Consider the following 25,478-nt stretch of genomic DNA (forward strand, 5'->3'; position numbering starts at 1 on the left):
AGGTGTAACTTTCAATTTAGAATACTGAATTTGTGATCAAAACTTTAAAAGGAAGTCTACCAAACCATATTTTTTTCAAGAATATGTTCTATGCAAGCCCACTAGTTGAAACAAACCATTCTGATATATATTGCGTTTGAGGAATAAGAGTTAATCCACCCATTTTTAGCCATCTCTCGGGCCGGCCATTTTGTCACTCCTCTTGACTGAAAATCACAACTACTCTGGGCTCAGGTAACAACCAATCACGGTTGACCTGTTTTCTGAAGCTGGGTCGTGTTTGGTCGGTACCTGAGCAGTTGTGATGTCATTTTCAGTCGACAGAAGTGACAAAATGGCCGCCTCCTGAGATTGCTGAAAAGAGTTCGGATTTTTCTGCTTAACTCATATTCCACAAACGCATTATTAACCAGAATGCCGTGATTCAACTAGTGGGCCTGCTGGGAACATATTCTTCAAAAACATGTGTATGGGTTGATTTCCCACTTTAAGTGGCAGTTAACACCGGGCTTTGAGTTTGACACCTGTCCTATGTGGCATTTGCATGTTCACCCTGTGCATGAGTGGCTTTTCTCTGGGTACTCCAGCTTCCTCCCACATTCCCCAAAATATGCATGCTACATTAATAGAAAGTGAGGCATGCTATATTAATAGAAATGGAGGCAGCATTGATCCTTGTGGTTAGAACTTGTGCCTCACAGCCGAGAGGTTTTGTGTTTGAACCTTTTCAATCAATTTTATGTAAAATGGATACATTTCTTTCAGGTTCAAACTATCAACACTCTGAAATCAATGTAACATTTTAGCATTGTGCAGAGGTCAACCATTGTACTGTATAGCCAAATAAGACTAAAATAAAGTAAAATAAATTAATCAATGCCTGAGAGAGAATTTAAAAGAATCAGGAAGGTGTTTGCAAAGCCAGGTTACCTTGGTTTTGTGATAACAGGCAACATATAACACTTGATGTTGTTTAAATCAGAGGTTCTCAAACTTTTTATACTAAGTGCCACCTAAAGTAGTACTGACTGTATTTCTCTCGACAAACATTACACAACGATAGCACACTAGGCTTAAGTGTTCATCAAAAATGAGGCATTTTATCTGTTAAAAATATATTTTATATTATTGTGAGCCATTATAATGTTGTGATTTTCAAACATTAACACTGATTAAATATAGGGGAAAACTGTACTTAAATGATTTAATTATGCTTCAGATAAAAATTAAGTGAACATTGTATCTGAATGATGTTCACAAAACAGTTCCGTAAGATTAAATGCAAATGTATTGAAACTGAATTGTGCGCAGGCCGTGATTATTTCAGCTACCACTAACCAACACGCTTTGGGAATCACTAGCTTAAGTGGTCATATGTTCTACATCGCAACCGCGCTGCTCGATTGGATTTTGGACATATTTGTTTTTTTTATAATCACACACGGTGCATACTGCACTGAGCAGCAAGAGACTTTTCTGTCACTTGGTTTCATTTCTGGTTCTGTGGTTATTACTCTTTTCAGCTTTGACATTGCTGGCGCTCTTGTGGCATTACACAGAACCACACAAAAGCAAAAGAAAATGCTAAAGACGTCTATGGAGTTAATACTTTGACAAGTTAAGTTACTTACATCCAACCCTTTCCATCTTTTTTGTCCTGCATTTTATAATTTGCTATTCATGAATCTTAATTCTTCATGAACACAAACCAATTTATTTTCGTAACATGAAAAATAAATTCACAAAAGCAATGAAATCCCACAATTCACATTTTTCTTAACCCAGAAAAAAAAGGTTTAATTCAAGCTGTACCCTTTTGGGGTGTTGGAAATTGAAGGTTTCACTCAACAGTGTTTGGGACTCATCTGCCCCTGCAAAGGAAGAACATGTCATGGCATTCCACAGAATTATAACGCTTCCCATGTGTCCAATTAGATTACTGTACTTGATTACACTATTCATAGATCCTACGAGCACTATCTGCATGGTTTCTGGCATTTATGTTATGCAGCAATGTATCAAACAGTGTTTTTTTTTTTTTTTTTTTTTTTTTTAATTCTTCGGCATCCCTGCTTGGTGAAGTAAATCTAGGCATCTGTGCTTCATTAGTACCTGGAAAGTATGAAGTCATTTTCACCGTTGATACCATTTGTACTATTTTAGTGTGTGCATTGTCCGCTACCATTACTGTGTGACCAAAAGTAAAACACAGTGCTGCGATGAACAGAATGGGTTCAGCTCTCTGATAATTATACATCACTGCCCGAAGTGCTGTCATGTGAATGTTCTAATGGACAATTGTTATGCATAGCAACTCTTTTTGACTTGCAGAGGGTGATGGTAGAGCTCCAGCTTCCAGTTCTTTATAAACACGGTAGCACAAATGTGTTCACCAGTGGCTACCATTCGGAGATATTTAAAGGAAGTAGTCTGGAAATCGCCACGACGACTGGGGCGCTTCTTTGCGGGGGGCCGGATCAAACTGTTGGCTGGCAAGCAAAGAGATCTTTTGTTAGTCTAAAGCCCAATTATGGAATCTGAAAAAGCTTCAGTCACTATTACCGTACATATTTCATAAAAATGACTTACAAGGAGCATTTCAGTGTGTCTTCAAGTTCCATGATCGCTGCCTTGTTTCCACAACGATAACAATAGTTTGGTGCACTGAAGATCGTCACAACATTTTTGTCATGGTACCAGTTAAAGCCCTGAATGGGGAAGTTTGAGGGGTACGTTATCAGCCTGTGTTAGACAAAACAATATATGCGCATGGACAAACTTGTTGGCACCCCTCTTTCAATGAAAGAAAAACACTGACAAAAAAAATTATAAACACAAAAGTATTTATAAATAAAAATGTCACTATGGTACATTTACTGTACACGTTATACATTATCCCAAACAATTGTGAAGGATACATGGTGAATGCCTACAACCATGCTATTCAGGTTATCTCTTTAAAGTCGGAATTATGGATTTTTGATGGATGAATGTTCTCCCCTTGTAATTGATCTCATTAGACTTCACCTACAGTACCTCCATCTCCAGTTGGTGTGCTCGTGAAACCAAAGTGAGGCCGTTAGCATGGTTAAAAGTCTCTGAGATGTCCTGCCCAAAGGTGTAACCCGCACCACGGAGAGAAATGTCCCATCCATAGTGCTCATCTGGGTCGGACCACAACAAGTCACACATTGGACCCTAAATGTGGAGAAAAATAAGCGTTGTTTATGCTAGCTCAATTTCCAGTGTGCAAACATTAAAGTCCCTCAATATTTAAAATACGTTCTTTCTAAAGATCAACACTGAGCATTTACATCATCAAGAATCCTGTAATCTCATCTGTACCTCATGAGGAACCTCCTGCAAGCGATCCAATGCTCTGATGTTTTCCAGTGTGACTATTGAAGGAGATAGTCCCCCATGTAGGCATAAAATCTTTAAAAAAAATAAATAAAAAAATTAATCAGACCAAATTTACTCAAATCGCCTGGTTGTGATTCACCTGGATCTTGTGCAAATTCTCACCTGGTTATCCACCAGAGCAGTCAGGGGTAAATAATCAAAAAGATCAGTAAAGTGCTTCCAAACATTGACATTTCCGTATTTCATCAGGCATTCGTCGTAGAAGCCGTATACGTGTGTCAGCTGTCTCGTCTCATGGTTCCCTCTCAGAATGGTGATTCTTTCACGAAACCTAACCTGTAAGCCAAATGTCAACAGCTCAACCAATCAGGCAGACAGGAGTTCTCTCCTCCTATTGTGCGAGCTACCACAGTGAGGTGCATCATTTTTATACCTTCAGACAAACAAGGAGTGTCACTGTCTCCACAGAATAATAGCCCCGATCCACATAGTCTCCCATGAAGAGATAGTTGGTGTCAGGGGGCTTTCCGCCTATCTTAAATAGCTCCATGAGATCATAAAACTGACCATGAACATCTCCACAAACCGTCACTGGACATCTCACCTCCTGAACATTGGACTCCTTTTGCAGGATTTCTTTGGCCTAGATATGGGGGCAAAGAAAGCGCATTAAAATTAATTCACTGTCAGCCTTCACAGTTTAAATGGATGTTTGACTTCTATAGCCATCAATGGCAGTGAATGAGATGGTGATACTATAATGTAGCGTGGATGCGGACAACATACGATTGGGACTGGGACTAGAATCTCGTCGTTCCAATACTTTTGGAGGGGACTGCATGTGTGTTAAAATGTTTTTGGGGAAAATCAGGACTGCATGTGTGTTAAAATGTTTTTTAGGGAAAATCAACCCTCTCTGGCGCCATTTTATGCCTCTAATTTAATTTTAATTAATATTTCATAATTTACTTATTTCCACGCTGGGCGTTTTGGTGGATTGAGGGCGTTTTCTTTTACACGTCACCGGCGCACCTGACAATTTGGTTACAGAAAGTAGGCTAATCTTTAGAGCGGGAGTCTTCAATCTTGTTCCTCGAGGGCTGATGTCTTGCCTGTTTTCCATCTCTCCCTGCTACAGATATTCACCAAAGGTCTGCAGAAGCTGGATTGTTTGAATCAGGTGTGTGTTGCAGCAGGGGCAGATGGAAAACAGGTAGGACACCGGCCCTCGGGGAACAGGAATCGAAGACCCCTGCTTTAGAGCAACTAAAATCATGTTGTGGCACAGGTGAGGTAACACGATTTTGGTGAATTTGATTGTGATGCAGGCAGTTGTCATCGTATGTCATTCATAAATCTGACAACTGCATGTAACAAACCATCGGAATTATTGTAGAAACCAATTCATTGAGCGCATTATTACCATCATTATATTTTTCAAATCCCCCCCATTTGGCGGCGACACAGCAATGGAGGGGCAGGGGAACGGTCACACAATGACACAAACGATCAGGTTGGAAGGCAGTCTCCAAATGCCCACTTCACAGCGGTGATCTCTGTTCACCCTGGCAAACTTTACATCTTTACTTCATCCACAAGTGGAGAGCTTTTTGCAATTCCTTATAAATGTATTTTTACACGCGTCAATCTCCTGTGTGGACTCCAGCGAGTCCGTTTATGCTTCGGCCATGTAGCCCATGCGCCTCTCTTGTGCTGTATTTAAAGGGAATGAGAGAAGCCGCTTCCATTGGCCGGGAAGCAAGTCGGTTGTGTTCACAACCACAACAGCACAAACGCCAGTTTCGAACTGCACGTATGTGCGAAAATTCCAAAAGAGAGAAAACTCCACCCACCACTCATGTGCAGTTAATACTGCTATTTGTGCTGCACTTGCGCTGGGCACGGAAATGTGGGGCCCTTAGAGTTTATTGGCCGGTTGTTTAAAAGAAAGAACTGGAAAGATCTCTACTTTATGTCATGGGATATTAAGGTGTTGTTGAGGCGCGGGCGGCTGCATATGGATGGCGGCTTACAGTTTCAACCACCAGCGTGACGTGACCGTTACCATCGGGTTGTCAGGTAATTGATCGCTTATGTTTTAATCAGAAAATTACAAGATCAAACTGGTAATATTTCATTTTTAGCAATACTGCATCATGAACAAGTCATGCTAGCAATGTGTCCGCAAGCTGTTGGTCTTTTTCTTTAGGCAGAGACGTGAAAAAATGGTTAAAGGGAGCCTCACTTTAAATTCTTCCTCATTAAAGGCTCGGCCAGCATTGAATTCATCTATCCATTTTCTATAGTGATTCTCATTAATAGGATTGCAGGTGAGAAATATTATGAAACAAATTTGAAGGAACATGCTAACTCAAATATTAACATTATTTACATGTAGACAGTATGAGAGTGGGTACAAAATGGCAATTAATAGTGTAAAAGAATGTAAATATCGCAGGTGTTATTTTCCCAAGAAAATAAGTCCTACCCTTTCACAAAGTTCATGGACTTGATTTTCCTTGAGCTGCCTGCACTCAGTGAGCTGTTCAATCCATAAATCCAATTCTTTGCTCACTGACTTGTCATCCATGTCCGAGTTGCTGCCTCCTTTTAAATCAAAAAGGAAAATCATGAGGACAACATAAGCAGGCCAAACTACGTCCTAACAGACTGAATGAGAGTTTATTTGAGTAATATTTAGCAGGCGTCATCACTTCAAGGGACATGATCGCTTTTGTATGTAGTTTTACATCACAGAATTGACGTCATCTTAACGTGCTCTTTATTTCAGGTTTCAATTTTGTTGCCTCGCCTGCCCTCTACTGGAAAATGTGGAACAGTCATGACATGATGTCGAGAATGGGAATTTGTTTCTAATAATCCTGCTTTAATCGATATTTATATATAAATTATAAATTTAAAAATGAAAAATACTCTTTTTAAACTAACACACACAAATTACGTTTGAAAATTGACTTATTTTTTTTTTTGGGGGGGGGGGGGATAATCAAATTTTTAGGATGAGATCAAAAATACCAAATTGAAAAAGGGGCCTCTTTATTTTACATGTATTTATTTACTTACTAGTTTAGATTGCCCTATCATTTCATGAATTATTTAAATTGTGATTTTAAAGCTGTTATTACTTTTGAAAGATTTTTGCAAATAAATAAATGAATTGATAATAATAATAATAATTATAGTCCGAATGAAACATTTTATGGAGCTTGATTCTGTCAATATCTGTGTTATTTTGTATGCACTCGATTCCCCTACTATCTGATATTTTAATTTTTACAGTTAAGGAAGAATAAATTGATCACACCAACCGCATCACGTTCACTTATAAGACAATTTTGCCTCCACGTCATCATGCAGACGTTACATTATTTTTTCTTTCTTTGTTTCTTTCTGGCCTCTTGGTCACAACGATGGTCGCGATACTTTCATTGAGCGATTGAGGAAGAGTCGTGTACTTTGGAAAGTGCTTTTACGCTTCTGATTAACGTCACTACTCTTAATGCAAACCCTCCGAAGACAACAGACGGTTCGGTCTGAACTGAAGGACGATCCAGATGGGCCCTTCTTGTGCGGCGGAAACACAAATTGGTTGGACGCATTCGAAGGAGCCTTTGCTCTTAATCGAAATGGGGGCAAATTTAGCGCAGTGATGTGTTCCCCACAATTCAAGTACAGCCTCCGTAAGATTCTGACCCTGCATTGAAATGTAGCGTTATGTACTCGTGGTTACGTCTTACGTGATTGGGTCTTGGCTGCAAAATAAAGCGTGCTCTCATTGGTTCGTTAAGTATGACGTAAAGTTCCACGAGATTCGAATTTCCAGCCGACGAGCTACGCCTTCTTATCGTCCCTTTTTTAAAGCCACCGAAGAATTTGTCACCAAACAAGTTATTTTTCCCAACATTACGATAGGGTAATGCTCAAAACTATTGTAGAAATAATATCCAGTTCAGTAGCGTTACTTTGCTAAAACCCGTTAAGCCGTAAAACGAAGCTAAATGTCTCTAATGCTAACAAGAAAAGCGACCGAGTTAGCATGTTCTTTTTGACACATTTTAATTTCTTTTCTAGCTAACATGCCTTGTAGCTTATGAATATCTAATGGAACCGGGATATTAAATGACTCTTGCTGTTTTGTAAAGGAAACCATGAACGATGATACCCGCAAGTTATTTGAACGAGTTTCCAAAAAGATGGGCTGGACCGGGGACAATGGACTCGACATAGCAGAAAAAAAGGTTCGTGGTTTGTATTCAAATTTTATTGTCATTTTCGGTATTTATCCTGATATTTACTCTATCGTTTTGTAGCTGATTAATGCGATTGGGAAGAAACGCCACGGTGCCACAAGTGGGGATCATTTTGAGAACCGATCAGTGTCGCCTGTCGGATTTCTTTCAGAGGACGAAGATAAAGAGAACCATCACTTCAGGGCCAACGCATACAAAAACACAGCTTTGAATGACTCCGGCGACGACGAATTTGATCATTGTGAGCGAGATGGAACTTTGAAACTGAGTTTGAGCTGTTTTAACGTTACACCGGTTCCATGAATACTCTTTCCATTCCTTAGTTCTTGGGAACTGGAGTACTCCACGAACGAAACCCAAGCCAAATAAACCATGCAGTGCCGTGAAGATATACCGGTATGGTACAATATTTTCACTTAATATTTGCTTATCTGTTGTCTATGGCTTCACCAAAACGACTTTTAATATGAGCATTATTTACAGTTCAAGTCTTCTTGCGGTGAGCTCCGATGATGATAGTGATGGTTTTGAAAAATGTGAGTTGCCTTTTTAATTATATTTTTTTAAGTACATTAATCTGCACAGTGGCAAAACCTTTTACACAAAGTACCACCGAAAGAATACCTTGCACTCCAAGGACCAACATAATAGAGTAGTGTAGTAGTACTGTTTTTTTTAAAAGACAGATTTAAGACTAGAAAATATATTTTATCATTGTAAACCACTGTAACATTATGCACTGTAATATTAGCACTGCACTAAAATACCCAGCCATTCATTTCTGAACCGCTTATTATGACTACAATTGCAAGTGAGATGGAGCCTATCCAGTATTTAAAAAAAATATATACTGCTTGAGTAAAGATTCAATTAAAACGTATGGCATATAAAAGTTCAATATTGTATTCAAATAAAAGTTTAAAACATTTCTTAAAGATTAAATGAGCCATATAATTGTAAAAGCAACCATGCTGACATAATACTAATCTTTCTGTGTGTATTAAGTCCTGCATCGTGTGAAAACTCCAGCTACCAAGCCCAGAAAAGGACAAGAGGATGAAAGTGAGGACAGGTGACTATTTCAGTTGTCATCCAAATTTGCATTGCTGTTGTTGAAAGTGTGTTTTAAAGCTTTTATTTTGTAAATCTGTTATTATCTAAAAGCATTAAAAATTTTATCGTGGATGGTGACTTATCAGACGATGACTTCATTCAGACAAAATCATCCTCTAAAGGTATCATAGATGTAATCAGCATTGATTTTAATTGTAAAACAGCACAGTTGTGATTGTTTCCTCTTAATTTTTCCTCAGGGCGTAAGACCAAAGCTCCAGCCACTCAAAATACATTCAAGACACCACTGCCACTGTCTCAGTATGCCTCCCCTGTGTTCATCAGTGATAGTGAGGATGAGGATGAAAATATTGTTATCAGGAGTACTTGGAGGACCCGCCGTACAAAGCCAAATTCTCTGCCAAAACCTAATGAAAACAACCCATTGCTTTGTGACCAAGAAGACAGCCCACCATCTCCGTTTTTTCCTCATGCCTCCCCCTTCACCGTTCCCCAACCATCCCACCAAACTGCAGCGTCTCTGCTTTCTCCCAAGCGTACGCTTTCAGCTCCTGCCATGCTGGATGACTCAACCGGTTCAGAACAGGAGTTCACATCCTTACTGGAGAGACTTAGAAAGAAGAACATATTCACAGACTCTACTTCCAAGACAAACACAGGTACAGAAAAAAAAATATATATATTTTTGGGGTGCTTAATGCTCAGTTACATTTTCTAAGGGGCAAAATATTGCCAACACTACTGAGGATGTTACAAAGCAGATCTACACCACTACAGTAACAGTTGTTAGGTAAAAACAAAACCGAATGACCTCTGTGAAGGCAGCTACTTGTTTGTATTTCTTCCCATCAGATTTAAATGTGTACATCTGAGCAATTACCATTGCTATTGGATTTTGTTGAGAAACAGACAAATCGTATGATGAGAAATGCTGAGAGACTAGACATTTTGTTTTGAAATCTTGTCTACTGTTGTACATTCTTGAACGCAGAATTCAGCATGGGCCCTCCCGTGTCACTTCCACCCGTAAAGGGGCCGGCTAAACCCAGACCCACCTCATCATTAGGAGGAAAAAGTGTGGATGCAAAGACTCCTGGGAAAAGCACAACCCTGAAGCAGAGAGTGAGCCAGACAGACCCCAGACACGGTCACATCAGCAGGTGCAGCTTCTGTTGCATTTTTTCTCGACCCTCAACATGCGTTAACATCCGACTACAGCTGTCGCTTTCTTAACATTTTTGTCTTTCCTTCAGACTACCATTATGCAAAACCCCAGGTTGCTTCTTGGAGTCCTTATCAAATCCTGCCTCCAGCTACTGCCGCAATTTCAAGCAAAAGAAGGAAGAACTTACAAGCAAACTGTATCAGATGTACAACAGCAGTGTGTTTGACAGAAAAGTACTGAGATGTGCCATCTCTTTCCTTTGATCATACGTGTCTAATGCTGAACTAATTGAATGATATATGTTTTCTTGGCTGACATTTGTAGCTCCCCACCGATATGTCTGTGACTTGGAACAAAAAGATGCGCAAAACAGCAGGCTATTGTATCACTGGACAGGAGCGAGATGGAGGGAATCGTTACGCTCGCATCGAACTGTCTGTGAAAGTCTGTGATTCTGCAGGTAATTTATTATGAGGGTACTTAGACAGTTTAGCCCAAAAACTCACAATATCTAATCTGTGAAACGTGCATCCGTCAGAGCGTATAATTGCCATGTTTGACCTTTCTCCTGGAAGTCCTTTTCATGCGTCTGGACTTGCGCACCTTTGCATATGTTGTCTCCCGTTTAGGCTCAGACCCATCACCAGTGTGGACAATTCATTGACAGCCGAGGCAGTGTGGAAAGCCTTGAATGTGTACTTTTTCTCAAACTTTTGAATATCATTAAACCCGTGAAAAAGATAAAGCACGTTTCAATTGTGAAAAAATGTTCTGTAGTCATGCATAGAATAATTCCTCCAATAGTTTGACGGAAAAGATCTTACTTGCCTAGATCGCCTCCGAGACACACTGATCCACGAGATGTGCCACGCCGCGACCTGGCTGATCAACAGTGTGAGGGACGGACACGGATGCTTATGGAAGATGTATGCTCGCAAGTCCACCTTGGTGCACCCTGAGCTGCCGATGGTGACTCGCTGCCACAGCTATGACATCAAGTTTAAATTCCAGTACCAGTGCTCCAAGTGTCAGAATACGTACGTGACATACTTCTATTTTTCACATGAAACAGGCATTTTATGTGACAACTGCTTCACTGTAAATAAGCCTGCTTTTGTCTGCAGGATCGGGCGCCATTCCAAGTCCCTGAACACCCAGAAGTTCGTGTGCGCACTTTGCACAGGCAAACTCGTCCTGCTCACACCATCCAAGCCTCGTCCTCCTACGCCTTTCGCCAACTTTGTGAAGGAGCATTACGGGAGTGTACGCCAGGAGCTGGCGGAGCAAAGTCATCGGGAAGTAATGCGGAAACTCAGCGCAGATTTTGCCTCTAAGAATAAACTGAGCGACATTGACAGTTTAGAACTCTGAGGTTAGTGTAACACAGCAACGGAACGACGACAACACCCGCTGAATGTCTGCAATGACCCGATAATAAGAGAGCAGCTGTGAGTAATGCGTTTTACAGTGTAAATGTTCAAATGTTTGAATGTGTTTGTTTAGTTTAGGTTTGTGTCGATGAGGGTGCGAATGTTTTATACACAGACGACAGCTGAATAACTAGTCGTGTATGTAGTTTTACATATATATTAAATTATCCAATTGTGAAGTTTTAACTACAAATAAAGTTGCAATTGTTTCAAAATCAAATGACAAATTGCATTCAACCAATTAAGGCCAAAAGCTCTTGGCTCAATATGTCTCCAAAACCTAAGGTCGTTGTTCGAATTACCCTTGAAAACCTCAAGTTTTCCCAGAAAGTCAACACCTACAAAATAATTCATCTCAACCCCTGTAGCAGAAAGAAACATAATTTCAAAAGAATTTGAGACCATGGACGTATTCAAAACAGTTCAATAAAATTAAAACAATAAAACAACAGCAATGCTTAAAGATATTTATTTTATCTGTACCATAAATAGTATTCTTGGATTTTTTTTTTTTTTTTTTTTAAATACACTTTACAATATAGAAGCATTTAAAAATACAGAGCACAGTAAAGCTAGAAACGGCAGGGCAACCTTAATGTGTAACTATAATGGTGGTCAAGTAAGCATTTCCATGGAATTTGAACGTTACTGTTTTATGCTCAAAATCAACTGGAAAGTCTCAATATACAGTAATACCATTTTAGAACTCTGTTCCATCACTCGCCGATGGCTGCTTGATCAATGTTAAATTATCAACTCTTCATACTAGCTGACAATCATTCAAGAACAGACAATATAAATGGACAGTAAATATGGTCTAACATGTTGGAATGAACTTGTGTGTACTGTATTAAAGCAGGCACTGAGTTTTTTTTTTTTTCTTCAACAATGACTATATAATCTTCACAAAAGTATGCAGCATTGTGAACAAGAGCATCTTGGACAATAATGGACCTCTTGATAAGATCGAACACAATTCACCTGCAACCTTTTGACACGATACAATACTAAGAAAATGGACAATTAAGAGCGGATCAAATCTAGAGGCAGCTTTCCACGTGAAACCAAACATTACCATCAGTACAGGCAGGTTTTCTTCATGATCCTTAGGAACTCTTGCTGGTTCACTTCTCCATCGCCATCTCTGTCCGCCTCCTCAATCATTTCCTTCATAATGGAGAATGGGAATGTGTGTCAGTTGAGCACTACAATAATGGAATGTTAAGATCCGCAAGCATCAACTCACTAATTGCCCATTTGGGACATAGTGTATTTTGCAAATGGTAAAAATTAGTGAGTAGTTGACGGAACCCCAAAAATGTTTACAATTGGTTATAAAGGCCACAGGATTGCATCAAAGCAATACTTTTGTTCAAAAGAACATCCTCAACTCATTTCAACATGGTTCCTTGATAGGAATGACTATATAATCCTCACAAAAGTACAAAAAAGTGTGATATCACAATTGGCTGCAATTTTACATTTTTTAATAGTTGGGTCAGGGGGGATGAGTAGTTAACTCAACATTCATGTTTTTGTTCGATTAAGAATGTCAAATAAATCTGTTGCAATGTCACTTTTAATTGTTACTTTGCATGTACTGTATGTCTTATGACAAAACAAAATGTTTATTTGTGCTTATTACTTCCAAAATTCCCCCATCTTAACCTTTCATGGAAACTTTTGGGAAATTTCCCACCCCTCTTGCAACCCTTGTCTTACCTGCAGCTCTTCATCTGTGAGGTTTTCTCCGAGCTCCTTCGCGACTCTCTTGAGATTCTTGAAGGAGATCCTACCGGTCTCGTCGTCGTCAAACAAGCGGAAAGCTTTCAGTATCTCCTCTTTGGAATCCTTCTCGGCCTTGAGTGAAAGGAAGAGAGCAGTTGTTACTAAAGCCTGTCATGTCAATGTGGAACACACACATTAAATGTCTGTGGAGTCAACTAGGCCTTGGAAGGTAGTTCTGACCAATGTACAAATATTCAATTTTGAGATTTCTCGCTACATACTGCTGTGAAATCAAATAAGCTAAGCTAAAACATCCAAAGGAAGTCAACATCGACAGGAATTAATGGGTCACTGGGGTTTCTTTGGATTTATGATTGATCTGTACTACTGGTAGTACTAAGCAGTAATCAATTTCTTTTATTAAACAAAAGTAAACAATTTTGAACAAACTACTAGTGCGGTCTAAGAAATTATTAGTGGGTATTAGTGTTGCCTACACTCTTGGGACTTCCATATTTACCATAACTGCAAAAATGTCTTTCAACTTTTAAATAATTCAATAAATAAATAAATTACATGAAACTACACTATACACTATTTGAACTTCCTGTTGTAGTTTTAACTGGCAATTTTGCCCCCAAAAAATCTTTGTATACACGTTTGTTTGATGTAAATTCCAAAGGAGAGATGCCAGCATTGAGGAATTTTGCAACCAACCAACACAACAGGTTTATACATTTACCATCTTCTGTGTCATGACAATGAGAAAATCGCTAAAGGAGATCTTCCCAGTGCCGTCCTTGTCTACTTCACCAATCATCTTCTTGATTTCCTCTTTCTTGGGTTCAAAACCCAGAGCTCTCATGGCAACCTTGTAGAATGAACAGAACAAACAAAAAAAAATACAAGGTTAATTAATAAATATATACCACCAGATTTATTACAGAAATATCGTCTGGGTGTCTGTTTATTTACTTTGTAATTTGAAACGGTTTCTGTTATATGACAATATATCAAGTAACATTTTAAACTTCTACTTGAAGAAATGCTGTATATAAAATGTTCAACATGTTTAAAATTGATTTTAAATTAAGTTAGAGACAAACTGGATTTCCCTCTAATGTTTAAATGGAGGATACAGTGATTCGATTTTTCTTTTTAAGCACGTTTCTCCCCCACGCCCTGACAGCGGTTCCCTACCTTGAGTTCCTTCACATCAATGTATCCAGCGCCATCGGTGTCAAAGAGCTCAAAGGCGTCCCTGATCTCCTGCTTTTGCTCCTCAGTCAGCTCAGTTTTGGGACTCGTCTTCTTGCGAGGGGGTGGCACCGGCCCCTGCAACGATGGCCTCTTGGCACACGCCTGGTGGACACAAATAACCTGATATACTTTCACATTATGCACCAGTATCGTGGGTTATTATTACTCACCATCAATTTTGTATTTGCGAGGCTAAGCAAATCCGCTATTATCCAATTAATGTTGTTTAACAGGCTTCAGAGAATCCCTGTGCAGATGAAGGGCTATATTGTTGTATTTTTACTCAGCTACAAACAAAAAATCCACCCAAAAACTTGAATTTACATTACATGTAAGGTGACGAAAACGTAAATACACGCAGCGCTATGTTAGCGTTCCCAGAATTATTTGTGTAGCGGCTGTTAGTCGTGGAAACGTTTGATTTGCTGCCCCGATGTGCCCGGAAAAGGCGCACCAATTCCCAAATGGCATTGGCGAGTAAATCGGGCGCATGTGGTGCCACAATCAAACACACCAGTCGGGGAAAACATGATTGGCTTTTGAAAGTCACGGGGTGCTAAAAAGTGACTCGATTGGACGGAAAGAGAGCGAATGCAGGAACAACTGCACTAGTGCACAACAATTATGTGAGAATCGGATCGCTTTCATATGTATAATATGCATATTATTTAAAAAAAATCACATGATTATCTTGGTTTCCTTTTGCAAATATTTTATTTCTGTGACGGAATGCACTCTGGCGATTAGCTAAATCTAAGGCAGTATACAGTATCATACTGTAACAGAGCAATGAATCCTGCCGTGTTGATGGTTCTTGTCATGAACGTCTCAGTTGTGACTAATAAAGAATCCTGATTCTGTCATTCCAATTAACAAGCATTTACCAAATTAAGGCCACTCAACTCGTGACGTCCGATTTAACTGCAAGGACCGAAGAGGTATCTGATTGGCCTCATTTGTGGCGTTCTTTTACGTTTGTGGTATCTGATTGGCCTATGGATCACGTCACGCCTTTGCTGACCAATGAATGGTAAGAACTCACTCAGCTGATTTAGTCAACCAGATTACAGCGCACATGGTACCTGTTCAAAAACTAACTTTAACAAAGCGTCACGCACTTATTCGTGGTTGACTGTTTTGTTTTAAAACACAATATATTACACGACTACCCTTTTCCTTTTTTGAGCTGATGATGGCCACGCGTGTTCGACCGGTGAGTTCTATAGCATTTTTTTTTGTTTCTCCTATAAAAGTTTTTGTGCCATTGCTGTAGAAGCGTGAGCCATGACCAGACCACGTCATTTGTCTTTCAGAGTAATAAGCGCTGTGCCGTAATCGGGGGCTCGGGTTTCCTGGGCAGGCACCTGGTGGAGAAGCTAGTGGAGCGTGGCTACACCGTTTCGGTGTTTGACATCCGCCAGAACTTCGAGATGCCCGGCGTCACCTTCCATCAGGGGGACCTCTGCGATTTGCAGGTGAGGGCTCCATCCTCCTGTACTGCAAACTGCAGAGGACTGCTCAAGGGGAACACTTCAAAACTCATGCATTCTGAACCAAGATACAATTAACTTTTTTTTGGTAGCTTATACAAGGCTACTAATAGATATTAAACCCAATATATTGAACGCCATATGGCACAAATAACATGCACAATATCACAATGTTAAGATACTGTACAGGGATAATGATACAAAATCAACATGCATTAGTTCACATTATTTTAACTAACACTGTATCGTATCATAATGTGTGTTCAATGTTGGCCACTCGACATCCATTGCAGCTTGATCATCCTGGAAGGGGGATTCCCCCATCTGTGGTCCCTTCTCAAGGTTTCTCATTTTTCCCCAGTTGTTTTTTTTGTTTTTGTTTTTCCTTGCCCTCGTAGGGGTTAAGATCAGGGGATGCCGTTTATATGCTGTCAGCTATGGGCACGTGAAGCCCTTTGAGACTTTCCTGTGATTAAGGGCTATAGAAATAAATTTGACTTGACTTGACTCAACACTGCCAGCCACATCTTTTAGGTACACTAGTATGATCACATTTACAAAGAAAATGCTGAGTTATGGTTGACACTGACTTTCGTTTAACTAATGGTTATTGTATGGGGCAGCACAGTGAGTATTGTTTAATATGTACAGTATAGTATATATTAGTATGTTTCCTTACTCTAGGAGCCAACTTTACCAACTTGACTTCAAATAAAGGAGTACAGTATTAACATGTAGAAGGTGTGACTATGACTTTGAATGGTGGGTTGTCCATAGTTGCCCTGCGATTGACCGAATTACACATCATTCTGAGAACTGTTTGTAATATTTTGGTTATTGTCATTCAGCTAATGACAGGGGAACATGCAGTATTCAAGACGGCTCTTGATATGTTGCAGTGCAGTTCTATACTAGTGCAAACTATCAGGCCAAAAACACAGTTGAATCTCAGTCAATCAAAACTTATCGTTCCTTTCTTTCTACAGCTTTTAATGGGTCTCATTCATATATAATATGACAGTAAATTATGTGATTAACTGACAGTTTCCCCAAAATATTCTTTATTTTCCTCCAGGCTCTGTTGCTAGCACTGAAGGGTGTGTCTCTAGTGTTCCACTGTGCCTCTCCATCACCCGCTAGTGACAACAGGGGGCTGTTTGAGAGGGTCAACATTCAGGGCACGAGCACTGTCATTCAGGCCTGCACTGAAGTCGGAGTTCAGGTGAGACAAGCGGGATAAGAGGTCATCGGCATAGTATGTCTAAGACCTGCTCGGCGATGAAGTACGAGGGTTTCAACTTTTTTGTTGTTGTTGTTGCTTTCAGAAATTGGTCCTGACGAGTAGTGCCAGTGTGGTATTTGAGGGCTCTGACATAAAGAATGGGAGAGAAGATTTACCCTATGCCAAGAAGCCTATTGACTACTACACAGAGACCAAGATCAAGCAAGAGAAGGTAGGAAGGAGAATGACGTGTTTTAGTTTAGCTTGCTCGTTTCAACATCTTTTTCATTATGATGTGCTGTTGTATGCATTAACACCACACATGCTGCCATGTGAGGGATATCAAGAGTGATAGCAAAGCTTAATGGCGTTGGGCTATTTGGGTTAGGGTTATAGCTATAGCTATTGCTTTAGGGCACGTCCACAATGCTTTGGAAGTAAACTAGCATCTCTCCAACATTTAAATGAAGGGGGAAATAAGTGACTATTTAATGCAAGGGTTTCCAAACATTTGTTGCACCGCATCGATTTTGTAGTGGACTGTGACGTATAGTAAAATTGACATTTGACACAGCCCATGTGATTTTCCTGCTTTGTACTACTTACTTTCAACACTGGGTGGCATGACAGGAAAAGACAAGAAGGAAAAAATAAATGATTCTCAGTTGTTGCTTCCTTGTCTTCTACCAACACACATTTGGTAAGACACAAGGCAAAAACCCAAATCAAATATTTAAAACTAAAGTAGTAAAAACTGTTTGAAGTGGAAGTCAACCCGAACCGTTTTTTTTTTTCAAGAATATGTTCTATGCAGGCCCACTTGTTGAAAAAAGGCATTCTGGTTGATATTGCATTTGTGGAATATGAATTAAGCAGCAAAATTCACCCATTTTCAGCCATCTCAGGGGGTGGCCATTTTGTCACTTGTGCCGACTGTAAATGACATCACAGTTGCTCAGGGCTCAGGTAACGACCAATCACCTGAAATCACCTGATTTCTGAAGCTGAGCCATGAGTGGTCATTATCTGAGCCCTGAGAAACTGGGATGTCATTCTCAGTTGGTAGAAGTGACAAAATGGCAGACGTTGGGAGCAAGTCACAAGTAAATCTCGAGTTGTAACCCTTAAATCTCAAGCAAGTCCCAAGTCACTGCAGAAAAAAATCAAGTCAAGTCGAGTCATCACCAAATTTCAAGCAAGTCAATTAATTACTTGGTTCCAGCAAGTCATAAGTTAAGACGTAAAATCTTGCTGAGTAAAACATATGTTGGAATAAAAATTAAATATTTTTTCCTTGATCCTACTGCAAATAGTACATTATCTCTATAAATGTAATCAACATTAACATCTGTAAAAATATCAAGAAAACAATTAATTTATTAAATGAATGTCTACACTTGAATTATTTAGAAAAATGTGTGTTGTTTTTTTCAATCTGAGATTTATATAAGTGGCACATTGTTGATGTGGTGATACATGATGAATGAGGGCGTAAACGTGTATAATCATCAGATTTATTTATTTGTTATTTTTGTGCCACTCTGTCACCCAAATCTAATTAGTGTGTGTAAACGGGTGAACGAAATGCATTAACTTTGTGCACCTTGTGGGTTGTCACTTTTTGAAGTTGAGTGAAGTTGACGTGCATTCGTTTAGAGGGGCGCTGCCACATCAAATATGGCGGATACGCTCACAAACAGAAAAGTACTCTGCATGGACTCTATTTAAAGGCTATGTTCTCACTCTCCGTATCAATGTCTATGCTTAAATATCAAATAACAACCGCAATTCTAAACGGATTACAGATTACAGTGTCAGTGGTGGCCAATCTATGGCTTTATTGGCTTCTCAATGAAATGCAGAACCGACATGAAGTGTTTCACTCAGCGATTGATGAGATAAACTGTCGAGCTAGCTTAGATTCACAGAGCTACCTTATATACGTCGACAGATGAAACGAAACATGTTGATGTCTGTCTCATCTTCGAGTACAAAACGTGCATGTTGATTCTTGTCTTTTTCCCGTTTTCATCGAAACAATCATCCTTGAATCCAGACATCACCACATCTTTTTTTCTCACCACAATTGACAGCTAGCAACACGCCCGTAGCACCACGTGTCTATTGTGTTTTGATGAATAGAAGCAACTTTCGAAGCGCAGATCTCATTATGAAATAAAAGGGCGCGCGGGAGGGGGATAGTTTTGCTTGACTGTGCGAATACAAACACTGCAGTCGAAACGAGCCGTTCAGACAGTTTACACAAACTATCCCATACCTAGTTACGTTACGTTACTGGTCCCAAACCAGTGTTCGTATCGCTATCTAAACTGATAGGTTGTCTTACCTCTCTGCGGATTTTGAAATGACAAATGAAGTTAGAGGTTGTTGTTTTTATGTCTTCAAACCGTGAGGTGCAAACCATGCGTTTATCCATCCATTTTGTCAACGTCATGGGCAAAATAATCTATTCATTCAATTTAATGATCCTCGGAGTTGCTCCGACGCTGTTTGTGTTTATGTTGCCACTTCACACTAACAAGTGATGCAACTGGGTTGCCACGTTGGCGTAAATGAAACAAAAACCCTCTTTTTCCTTCTTTCCTTTCTAACAAGGAAAACTGTGTTCAAATGCAGATTCAAAACTATAAACAGGATGTCAAGTCATGAGGTTCAAGTCGAGTCACTTACAGTAGATACCAAGTCATTCGCATGTTTTTGGCAAGCAGTTCGGAAATTCTAAAAATAGCAACTAGACCCCCATCTCTACAAAATGCCCACCACCTGAGATGGCTAAAAACGGGTGGATTTTGCTGCTTAACTCATATTCCACAAACACAATATTAATCGGAATGCCGTGTTTCATCTAGTGGGCCTGCATAGAACATATTCTTAAAAAAAAAGGTTTGGGTTGACTTTCTCTTTAATTAAAATGCATCAATTGATAAAGACACACAGTCATGTCCATTCATAATTGCAATGAAAACATGAATTTTTTCCAACCAATGTTTTTCATCATAATAGTAGTGAACCTGATTAGCAAAACACGGGAGTTGTTAAGCCACCTTTTTCTGCGGCATGTCAGTATATGTGCCTGTGTCAAAACAAACCTGTGGCCTTTTGGTCACTTGTACTGCTGCCCCATTTCATCCAACTTAAAAAAAAAAAAAACAACAACTTGACAACACTCTTGTTATAAATAGCGTCATCCTTGAGCACTTGCCTTCGGTCTCCAAACTGTCACGCAAATGCATATTTTCTCGCGTTGTGTATTTGCATGTTTGTGTCCAAGTTGGTCCTGGAGGCTTGTGACAAGAAGAAGGGTTTCCTCACCGTTGCCATCCGTCCCCATGGCATCTTCGGACCTCGGGACCCGCAGCTGGTCCCTATCCTAGTGGATACAGCTCGCAGGGGAAAGATGAAGTTCATCATTGGGTGAGTCTTTGTCAAGGGATACTAAGTCATCCAAGGCAACATCCATACATGGTATTTTTCCGAATTAATTTATTTGTAGGCCTGTGAAATGTTGAGGTGGAAACCCTGACTGTAGAATTTTGTGACTACAAAGAGTAATTACTTCTTGTACTGACACTGTTGTTTTACAGCTGCTTTATCAGCGTAGCCATCCGCAACGCTTGTAGAACTGCACCCACCCGTTTGAAGGCTGCTGACATGACATGATTTATCGAATGCTCTCAAAAACATGCATCACTTAGTACAGGCACCGCGTGGCTGAGCTGCTGCTTGTTGTTTAATACAATGTATTATGTAAAGGAGACATGCATTTTCTTTCACAGTTTAACCCAGTTCCCGTGTCTTAATAATATGTCCGTGACACACTTTCAAGTTACCCCAAGGATCAAGAATTGTCACACATCACACTTGCTATTTCTTATCTTACTGAAATTGGCCTTTTCAACCCCGCCTTATGTATTGCTGGGCCAGAATTTTGCAACCATGACGACCAGTGGCAGCGCCCTGGCATTATGGCTTCAGTGACATTTATTTGTGGGAGTGAAGGCTAGAATGTTGTGGAACAAAAATCACCTGCCATGAGGGACAATTTTTTTTTTTTTTTTTTTTTTACTTGTTGAGGCAGCATTTCATGCACTGTGTGTGGCACGTACCACGAGAAACTGTGAACTCCACGTCGCATTGAAAGCATCAGTGAGAATGAGACACTCTAACAAATATGGAAAACAAGGGCCTGCTGTTTTTATTTCTCGGGTTTTGGTTGTTGGCCATTGTGAAGAGACGCATTTTATTTGAGAGACTGAGGGCAGCCAAAAAATGGACTGCTGCGGCAAAGTGGAGACTGTGGAGTATAATACTGCAGCAAAAGGGACAGCAACAGGGTAAGCTATTTTTCGGTGCATTTCCGTACATATTACAATGGTATACACAGCCATAAGTTCTTTTCAGGTGACAAAATAGTATTTCATAGTACTTGATGTTCACATATTGATTAGGTAGAGTTTTAGCTGTTAACCCAACGTGTCAAGCAGGAGATATTTTCAGTGCTCCCCCAACTAAATATCAATGTATCACCGCCTTTTGGCTTTCTAAAAATAAAAGGAGACTGCAAGCTTTGCTGTTTTATTTCATTTGTTTTCCAGGGATGGCACAAACATGGTGGATTTCACCTTTGTGGAGAACGTTGTACACGGACACATCCTGGCTGCCGAGCACCTGAGGCCTGACTCTCCCATATGTGGAAAGGTCAGTGGGAGTAAATCTTAAAACCTGCATAACAGTGATTCCCAACTACAGCGTTGTGAGAGATCATCAGATATGCCAGGTGACGTTATCCAATAGTTTTTGTGCCATTTTGTTTGGTCTTGGGTCATGACATCAAAACAAAATGTGTCATGACTTAATAAAGTTTGGGAAACACTGCTGTATACCATATGTGCATAATGCTGCTGAAATAAATCTGAATCTTTTGCCTTGTTTCCACCAGCCATATCATATCACCAATGATGAACCGGTTCGGTTTTGGGACTTCATGTCCGAGGTGTTGGTCGGTCTGGGTTACGCCGCTCCACGCTACCACCTGCCCTACACGCTCGTGTATGGCCTGGCCCTTCTGCTTTGGCTTCTGTCTCTGGTGCTGCGCCCCCTGATGTCCTTCAAACCTACCTTTACGCCAATGAGAGTCGCCCTGGCCGGAACGCATCACTACTACAGCTGTGAGCGAGCCAAACAGGACATGGGCTATAAGCCGCTGGTTGGCCTAAAGGAGGGGATTGAACGCACCGTCCAAAGCTATCCTCATCTAAGACACAATGCATTATAGGAAAGTAACAGTCATAGCGGTTGAGGCACATGCACTGAATGGACAAATCCAAGCGGACGCCATTTCAATCTACCTTGCAAGTGGGGAAGCTTTTTGTGCCTTTTCAACTGTAATGTAGCATTTGTACCAGCAGATGGCAGTAGGCTCTTCATCCGCACCACAATCCAAAGAGCGCAATACAAAATCAACTGGCATTAGAAAGGTAACTATGGCTTATTCAAACTGCAAGGGTAGAATAATTTAACACTGTTACTGAGTAATATGGGTAGGATTAGGGAGATGAAGATTTATTCAAATTTCAAAGCATTTGCAAAGAACTTCCATTTCAATGCCATAAATAGAAATGCACTTAATTCCCCAAATTATCCAGGGTATGAATCAATTAGGCTTTAACTGAAACTAAACAAGCTAACATATGTAATCCACCCCAAACTAAAACCATGATAATAAATGTTGTCAATCAAAACTGAACATCATCTTTGTTAGGCCAATTTTTTTATGCATCTCGTGTGTTGGATTTCAGATTTCGTAAGTGTTGTTTCAGGAGTAGCTTTTGTTTCATACGCACAAAGTCATCTAATAAAAAAACACTTTAAGATGCATGTTTACATGGTTCCCTATGTTAATATGCAAGCTATCAGTCCGTAATGTTATTAGGTTAAAATGACAAGTGTGCACCCAAATTCCGTTTCCTATTCGGACTCATTACAATATTAGTGTGCCGCACAAAGCAAAAGTCCATTAAGAAACTACAAACAAATGTCTGTATTTTTTTTGCATCGAGGAACACAAGTGGCCCTTAAAGGCTGGCTTCGATTTCATCTGATGCTCTTTGTAATGAATGACAATGCTGATTATTCTTGTCTTTTATTGCCCATTTTCACTAATGCTAAGAAACCTGCAGCCAATCTCTAAATATCTTATTGGAGCTCCTTCCCTGAGGAGAGAAATCTGTTGCAAAAGTGTACTGTACTTCAATACATTGAAATGAATGTAATAATACAGATTTTGTGTGCGTCTGTAAAGTTGATGAATCAAAAAAAAATTTCATTCAGAATTTTCATTGGACTGTCTACTGTATTTCAACAAGTTTTGACAAAAACATTCAGCTCAAGAGTCCGTGGGACCTAAATGTACTAAAATACGTGTTGCCATAACATCAACAAATACAATACATACAATAATGATAAAGAACACAACAGGCAATAAGAATTTATTACAATAGATGTGAATCAAAAAGGCATTTATCATGATGTGTATGCGCTCAACAGTAGCTCACAGGATTTTTACCCACTTTGGGTGCTGTGCCAAACTTTGGGCAACCCTGCTATATTGGGTTAAAGTTAATTTGGGACAAAAACTGAAACATTGGATATATTGTCGCTGTCCTGTGAAAAACGCGTATCTCCAATTTTGGAAACTTTTAAAATTTGCACATTAATGCGATGTTTGTAATGCAGAAACACCATTCATGCAAAAGTAAGAAAAATGAATAAAATGGTGATAAGTGTTTTTCACATGACAGCGACGATATGTTGTATTTTCCATCTCAGTTAAGCGATGCTGACATTTTACATAACATTGTTTCTCCTGTTGCTCTATTACAGTGATTCCCAACCACTGTGTTGTGGCAGGAAATTACCCAATTTGACTTGACTTAATTGGTATGAAAATTATTTCAGACCAAAACACTCTTTGTTTGTCCATCTATGCAGCAGTAAATTAAATAGTTTCACTTAATGGGTCAGAAAATTATTTCCAACAAAAGAACGCATGTTTTTTCATATAATTGTGCCAGTGACATCCAGGGGCGGCGCCATGGGTGGGCCTGGGTGTGCACAGGCCCACCCAGATTGACAGACTGTCCACCCAGTGAGATTCATGAAAAAAAATATACTTTTACATTTTTAGCACTTTTTTTTTTTTTTTTTGATATTTGTGTTCTGTTGTGTTTTTGTATTTTATTGAATATTAAAAATTGCATAATTCATAGGAGGGATAGGAGGATTGTGCTCAGTGAGAGAAATATTCAGGCCCACCCTGATTTTTCCAGGCCCACCCATTAGCCACGTTCTGGCTCCGCCCTTGGTGACATCTCTCAGAAGAAGGTGGAAGATAAAATGAACTCGTGTATACCCTCCACTGAATAATACCTTTGTGTTCAACTAAACACGCCCAGATTTCACACTAAGTAAATTTTGACGAAATAATCTTTTCAGCATATACACGTTTTTGTGTCATTTTTGTTTGGTGGTGTGACATGACGTTTTCCCAATGTTAAATATGTGCCTTGGCTTGATAAAAGTTTGAAAACACTATAGATACTGTAAATCAGGGGTGTCAAACTTGTTTTCATCACGGGTCACATTGTAGTTTTGGTTGCCCTCAGGGGCCGATTACAATGGTGAAACCACACAAATGTATCATTGCGAGGTGTGGAACGCTACGCCAAAAATACCAGCTGGGAGCATACAGTTGTTTTCAGGTCTTGGTTCAGTTCACATTGAGCACAGTTAGGGAGCGAAATGCAAAACAAACTACATGGTTTGTGAAAACGAGCAAATGTAATGACATTTAAACTATAACATCAACATCTTAAATTGGTTTCTTTTAGGAAAGTTCATCAATGTTTTTTCTGTCTAGGAAATAAAGGATGCAGTGATACAACTAGTAATTACGCCATTTTGTTGTTACTTTGCATTTTTATCCCCTTTGTGGACCTAATGAAGGTTATCTAATCTAATTTGCACTGCACAATTTTTGGGAATATATTGTACTGATACTCACATTCGCGAGTTAAGTTCAAAGCACGACACTAATCATGGAATCTGCTAGCCAGAAGCTGAGCTGCACTGTTTGTTTATGGAATAGGCGTGTGGCTAGATTGTGAGGCTGTTATAATTTTTTCCCTTTCTTACTGTACCCTTTGGGGAACCCTAATAATCACTCTGTAAAATTACATAATTGTCAGTTTTTATGATGGAACATAAGTCATGGCAAAGTTGTGGCAAGCTTGTACAAACCACAAAATGACGCGACAGACCAGATCCGGCCCCTGGGCTTTGGGTTTGACACCAGTGCTGTAAATCATCAGGGTGGCAGCATGCTGGGATTCTTCTCATTACTTTCATTGATTCTTGAAATACATTTGTTGCGTTGGTGACATCACGGTTTTACAA

General features: G+C 39.7%; 4 protein-coding genes across 6 annotated transcripts; 2 read left to right on the top strand and 2 right to left on the bottom strand.

The window, feature by feature from the left end:
- Positions 1 to 1,764: 1,764 nt before the first annotated feature.
- Positions 1,765 to 6,102, bottom strand: LOC147151585 (serine/threonine-protein phosphatase 2A catalytic subunit beta isoform-like). The gene is made up of 7 exons (XM_086057203.1): positions 5,852 to 6,102; positions 3,797 to 4,006; positions 3,526 to 3,699; positions 3,346 to 3,435; positions 3,037 to 3,198; positions 2,590 to 2,708; positions 1,765 to 2,489 (listed from the first exon to the last, which is right to left on the bottom strand). The coding sequence occupies exons 1-7, from the start codon at positions 5,993 to 5,995 to the stop codon at positions 2,417 to 2,419; spliced, it is 972 nt and encodes a 323-aa protein (XP_085913329.1). The 5' UTR covers positions 5,996 to 6,102; the 3' UTR covers positions 1,765 to 2,416.
- On the top strand, positions 5,160 to 11,523 carry gcna (germ cell nuclear acidic peptidase). Of its 2 annotated transcripts, none has more exons than XM_086057188.1 (13): positions 5,160 to 5,442; positions 7,527 to 7,622; positions 7,695 to 7,875; positions 7,958 to 8,030; positions 8,118 to 8,170; positions 8,640 to 8,706; positions 8,799 to 8,869; positions 8,948 to 9,367; positions 9,700 to 9,868; positions 9,962 to 10,106; positions 10,198 to 10,333; positions 10,706 to 10,910; positions 10,998 to 11,523. In XM_086057188.1, exons 2-13 carry the CDS (start codon positions 7,533 to 7,535, stop codon positions 11,242 to 11,244), a joined length of 1,857 nt encoding a protein of 618 aa, XP_085913314.1. In that variant the 5' UTR covers positions 5,160 to 5,442; positions 7,527 to 7,532; the 3' UTR covers positions 11,245 to 11,523. The 2 variants fall into 2 exon arrangements, with proteins under 2 accessions (XP_085913314.1, XP_085913305.1); XM_086057179.1 differs by lacking the exon at positions 5,160 to 5,442 and adding an exon at positions 6,771 to 7,297.
- A 233-nt stretch (positions 11,524 to 11,756) lies between these two features.
- On the bottom strand, positions 11,757 to 14,791 carry cetn2 (centrin, EF-hand protein, 2). Its single transcript, XM_086057228.1, has 5 exons — positions 14,462 to 14,791; positions 14,232 to 14,393; positions 13,774 to 13,902; positions 13,026 to 13,163; positions 11,757 to 12,470 (listed from the first exon to the last, which is right to left on the bottom strand). The coding sequence occupies exons 1-5, from the start codon at positions 14,462 to 14,464 to the stop codon at positions 12,381 to 12,383; spliced, it is 522 nt and encodes a 173-aa protein (XP_085913354.1). The 5' UTR covers positions 14,465 to 14,791; the 3' UTR covers positions 11,757 to 12,380.
- A 536-nt stretch (positions 14,792 to 15,327) lies between these two features.
- nsdhl (NAD(P) dependent 3-beta-hydroxysteroid dehydrogenase NSDHL) lies at positions 15,328 to 22,770 on the top strand. 2 transcript variants are annotated; one of them, XM_086024548.1, is made up of 7 exons: positions 15,328 to 15,504; positions 15,605 to 15,766; positions 16,857 to 17,003; positions 17,107 to 17,235; positions 20,296 to 20,438; positions 21,620 to 21,722; positions 21,964 to 22,770. In XM_086024548.1, the coding sequence occupies exons 1-7, from the start codon at positions 15,481 to 15,483 to the stop codon at positions 22,297 to 22,299; spliced, it is 1,044 nt and encodes a 347-aa protein (XP_085880674.1). In that variant the 5' UTR covers positions 15,328 to 15,480; the 3' UTR covers positions 22,300 to 22,770. The 2 variants fall into 2 exon arrangements, with proteins under 2 accessions (XP_085880674.1, XP_085880675.1); XM_086024549.1 differs by having other exon boundaries at positions 15,345 to 15,504; positions 15,652 to 15,766.
- The last annotated feature ends 2,708 nt before the right edge of the window (positions 22,771 to 25,478 follow it).

This window comes from Filicampus tigris, chromosome 2, assembly GCF_054856515.1.
Source record: "Filicampus tigris isolate MCC_2025a chromosome 2, RoL_Ftig_1.0, whole genome shotgun sequence".
Lineage (NCBI taxonomy): Eukaryota > Metazoa > Chordata > Actinopteri > Syngnathiformes > Syngnathidae > Filicampus > Filicampus tigris.

What these genes read in the sequence shown, in the direction of transcription:
- nsdhl (XM_086024548.1), top strand. Translation starts at nt 15,481, where the DNA reads ATGATGGCCACGCGTGTTCGACCG. An exon ending in GCACTGAAGTCGGAGTTCAG is followed by an intron (nt 17,004 to 17,106) that starts GTGAGACAAGCG and finishes TGTTGCTTTCAG; the next exon opens with AAATTGGTCCTGACGAGTAG. An exon ending in ACTCTCCCATATGTGGAAAG is followed by an intron (nt 21,723 to 21,963) that starts GTCAGTGGGAGT and finishes TGTTTCCACCAG; the next exon opens with CCATATCATATCACCAATGA.
- gcna (XM_086057188.1), top strand. Translation starts at nt 7,533, where the DNA reads ATGAACGATGATACCCGCAAGTTATTTGAACGAGTTTCCAAAAAGATG. An exon ending in TAGTGATGGTTTTGAAAAAT is followed by an intron (nt 8,171 to 8,639) that starts GTGAGTTGCCTT and finishes GTGTGTATTAAG; the next exon opens with TCCTGCATCGTGTGAAAACT. An exon ending in AGACACGGTCACATCAGCAG is followed by an intron (nt 9,869 to 9,961) that starts GTGCAGCTTCTG and finishes TCTTTCCTTCAG; the next exon opens with ACTACCATTATGCAAAACCC.
- cetn2 (XM_086057228.1), bottom strand. An exon ending in TTGATGTGAAGGAACTCAAG is followed by an intron (nt 13,903 to 14,231) that starts GTAGGGAACCGC and finishes TCATTCTACAAG; the next exon opens with GTTGCCATGAGAGCTCTGGG. An exon ending in TCACAGATGAAGAGCTGCAG is followed by an intron (nt 12,471 to 13,025) that starts GTAAGACAAGGG and finishes TCCATTATGAAG; the next exon opens with GAAATGATTGAGGAGGCGGA.
- LOC147151585 (XM_086057203.1), bottom strand. Translation starts at nt 5,995, where the DNA reads ATGATTTTCCTTTTTGATTTAAAAGGAGGCAGCAACTCGGACATGGAT. An exon ending in CTGCTCTGGTGGATAACCAG is followed by an intron (nt 3,436 to 3,525) that starts GTGAGAATTTGC and finishes TTTTTTTTAAAG; the next exon opens with ATTTTATGCCTACATGGGGG. An exon ending in GACACACTGAAATGCTCCTT is followed by an intron (nt 2,490 to 2,589) that starts GTAAGTCATTTT and finishes TTTGCTTGCCAG; the next exon opens with CCAACAGTTTGATCCGGCCC.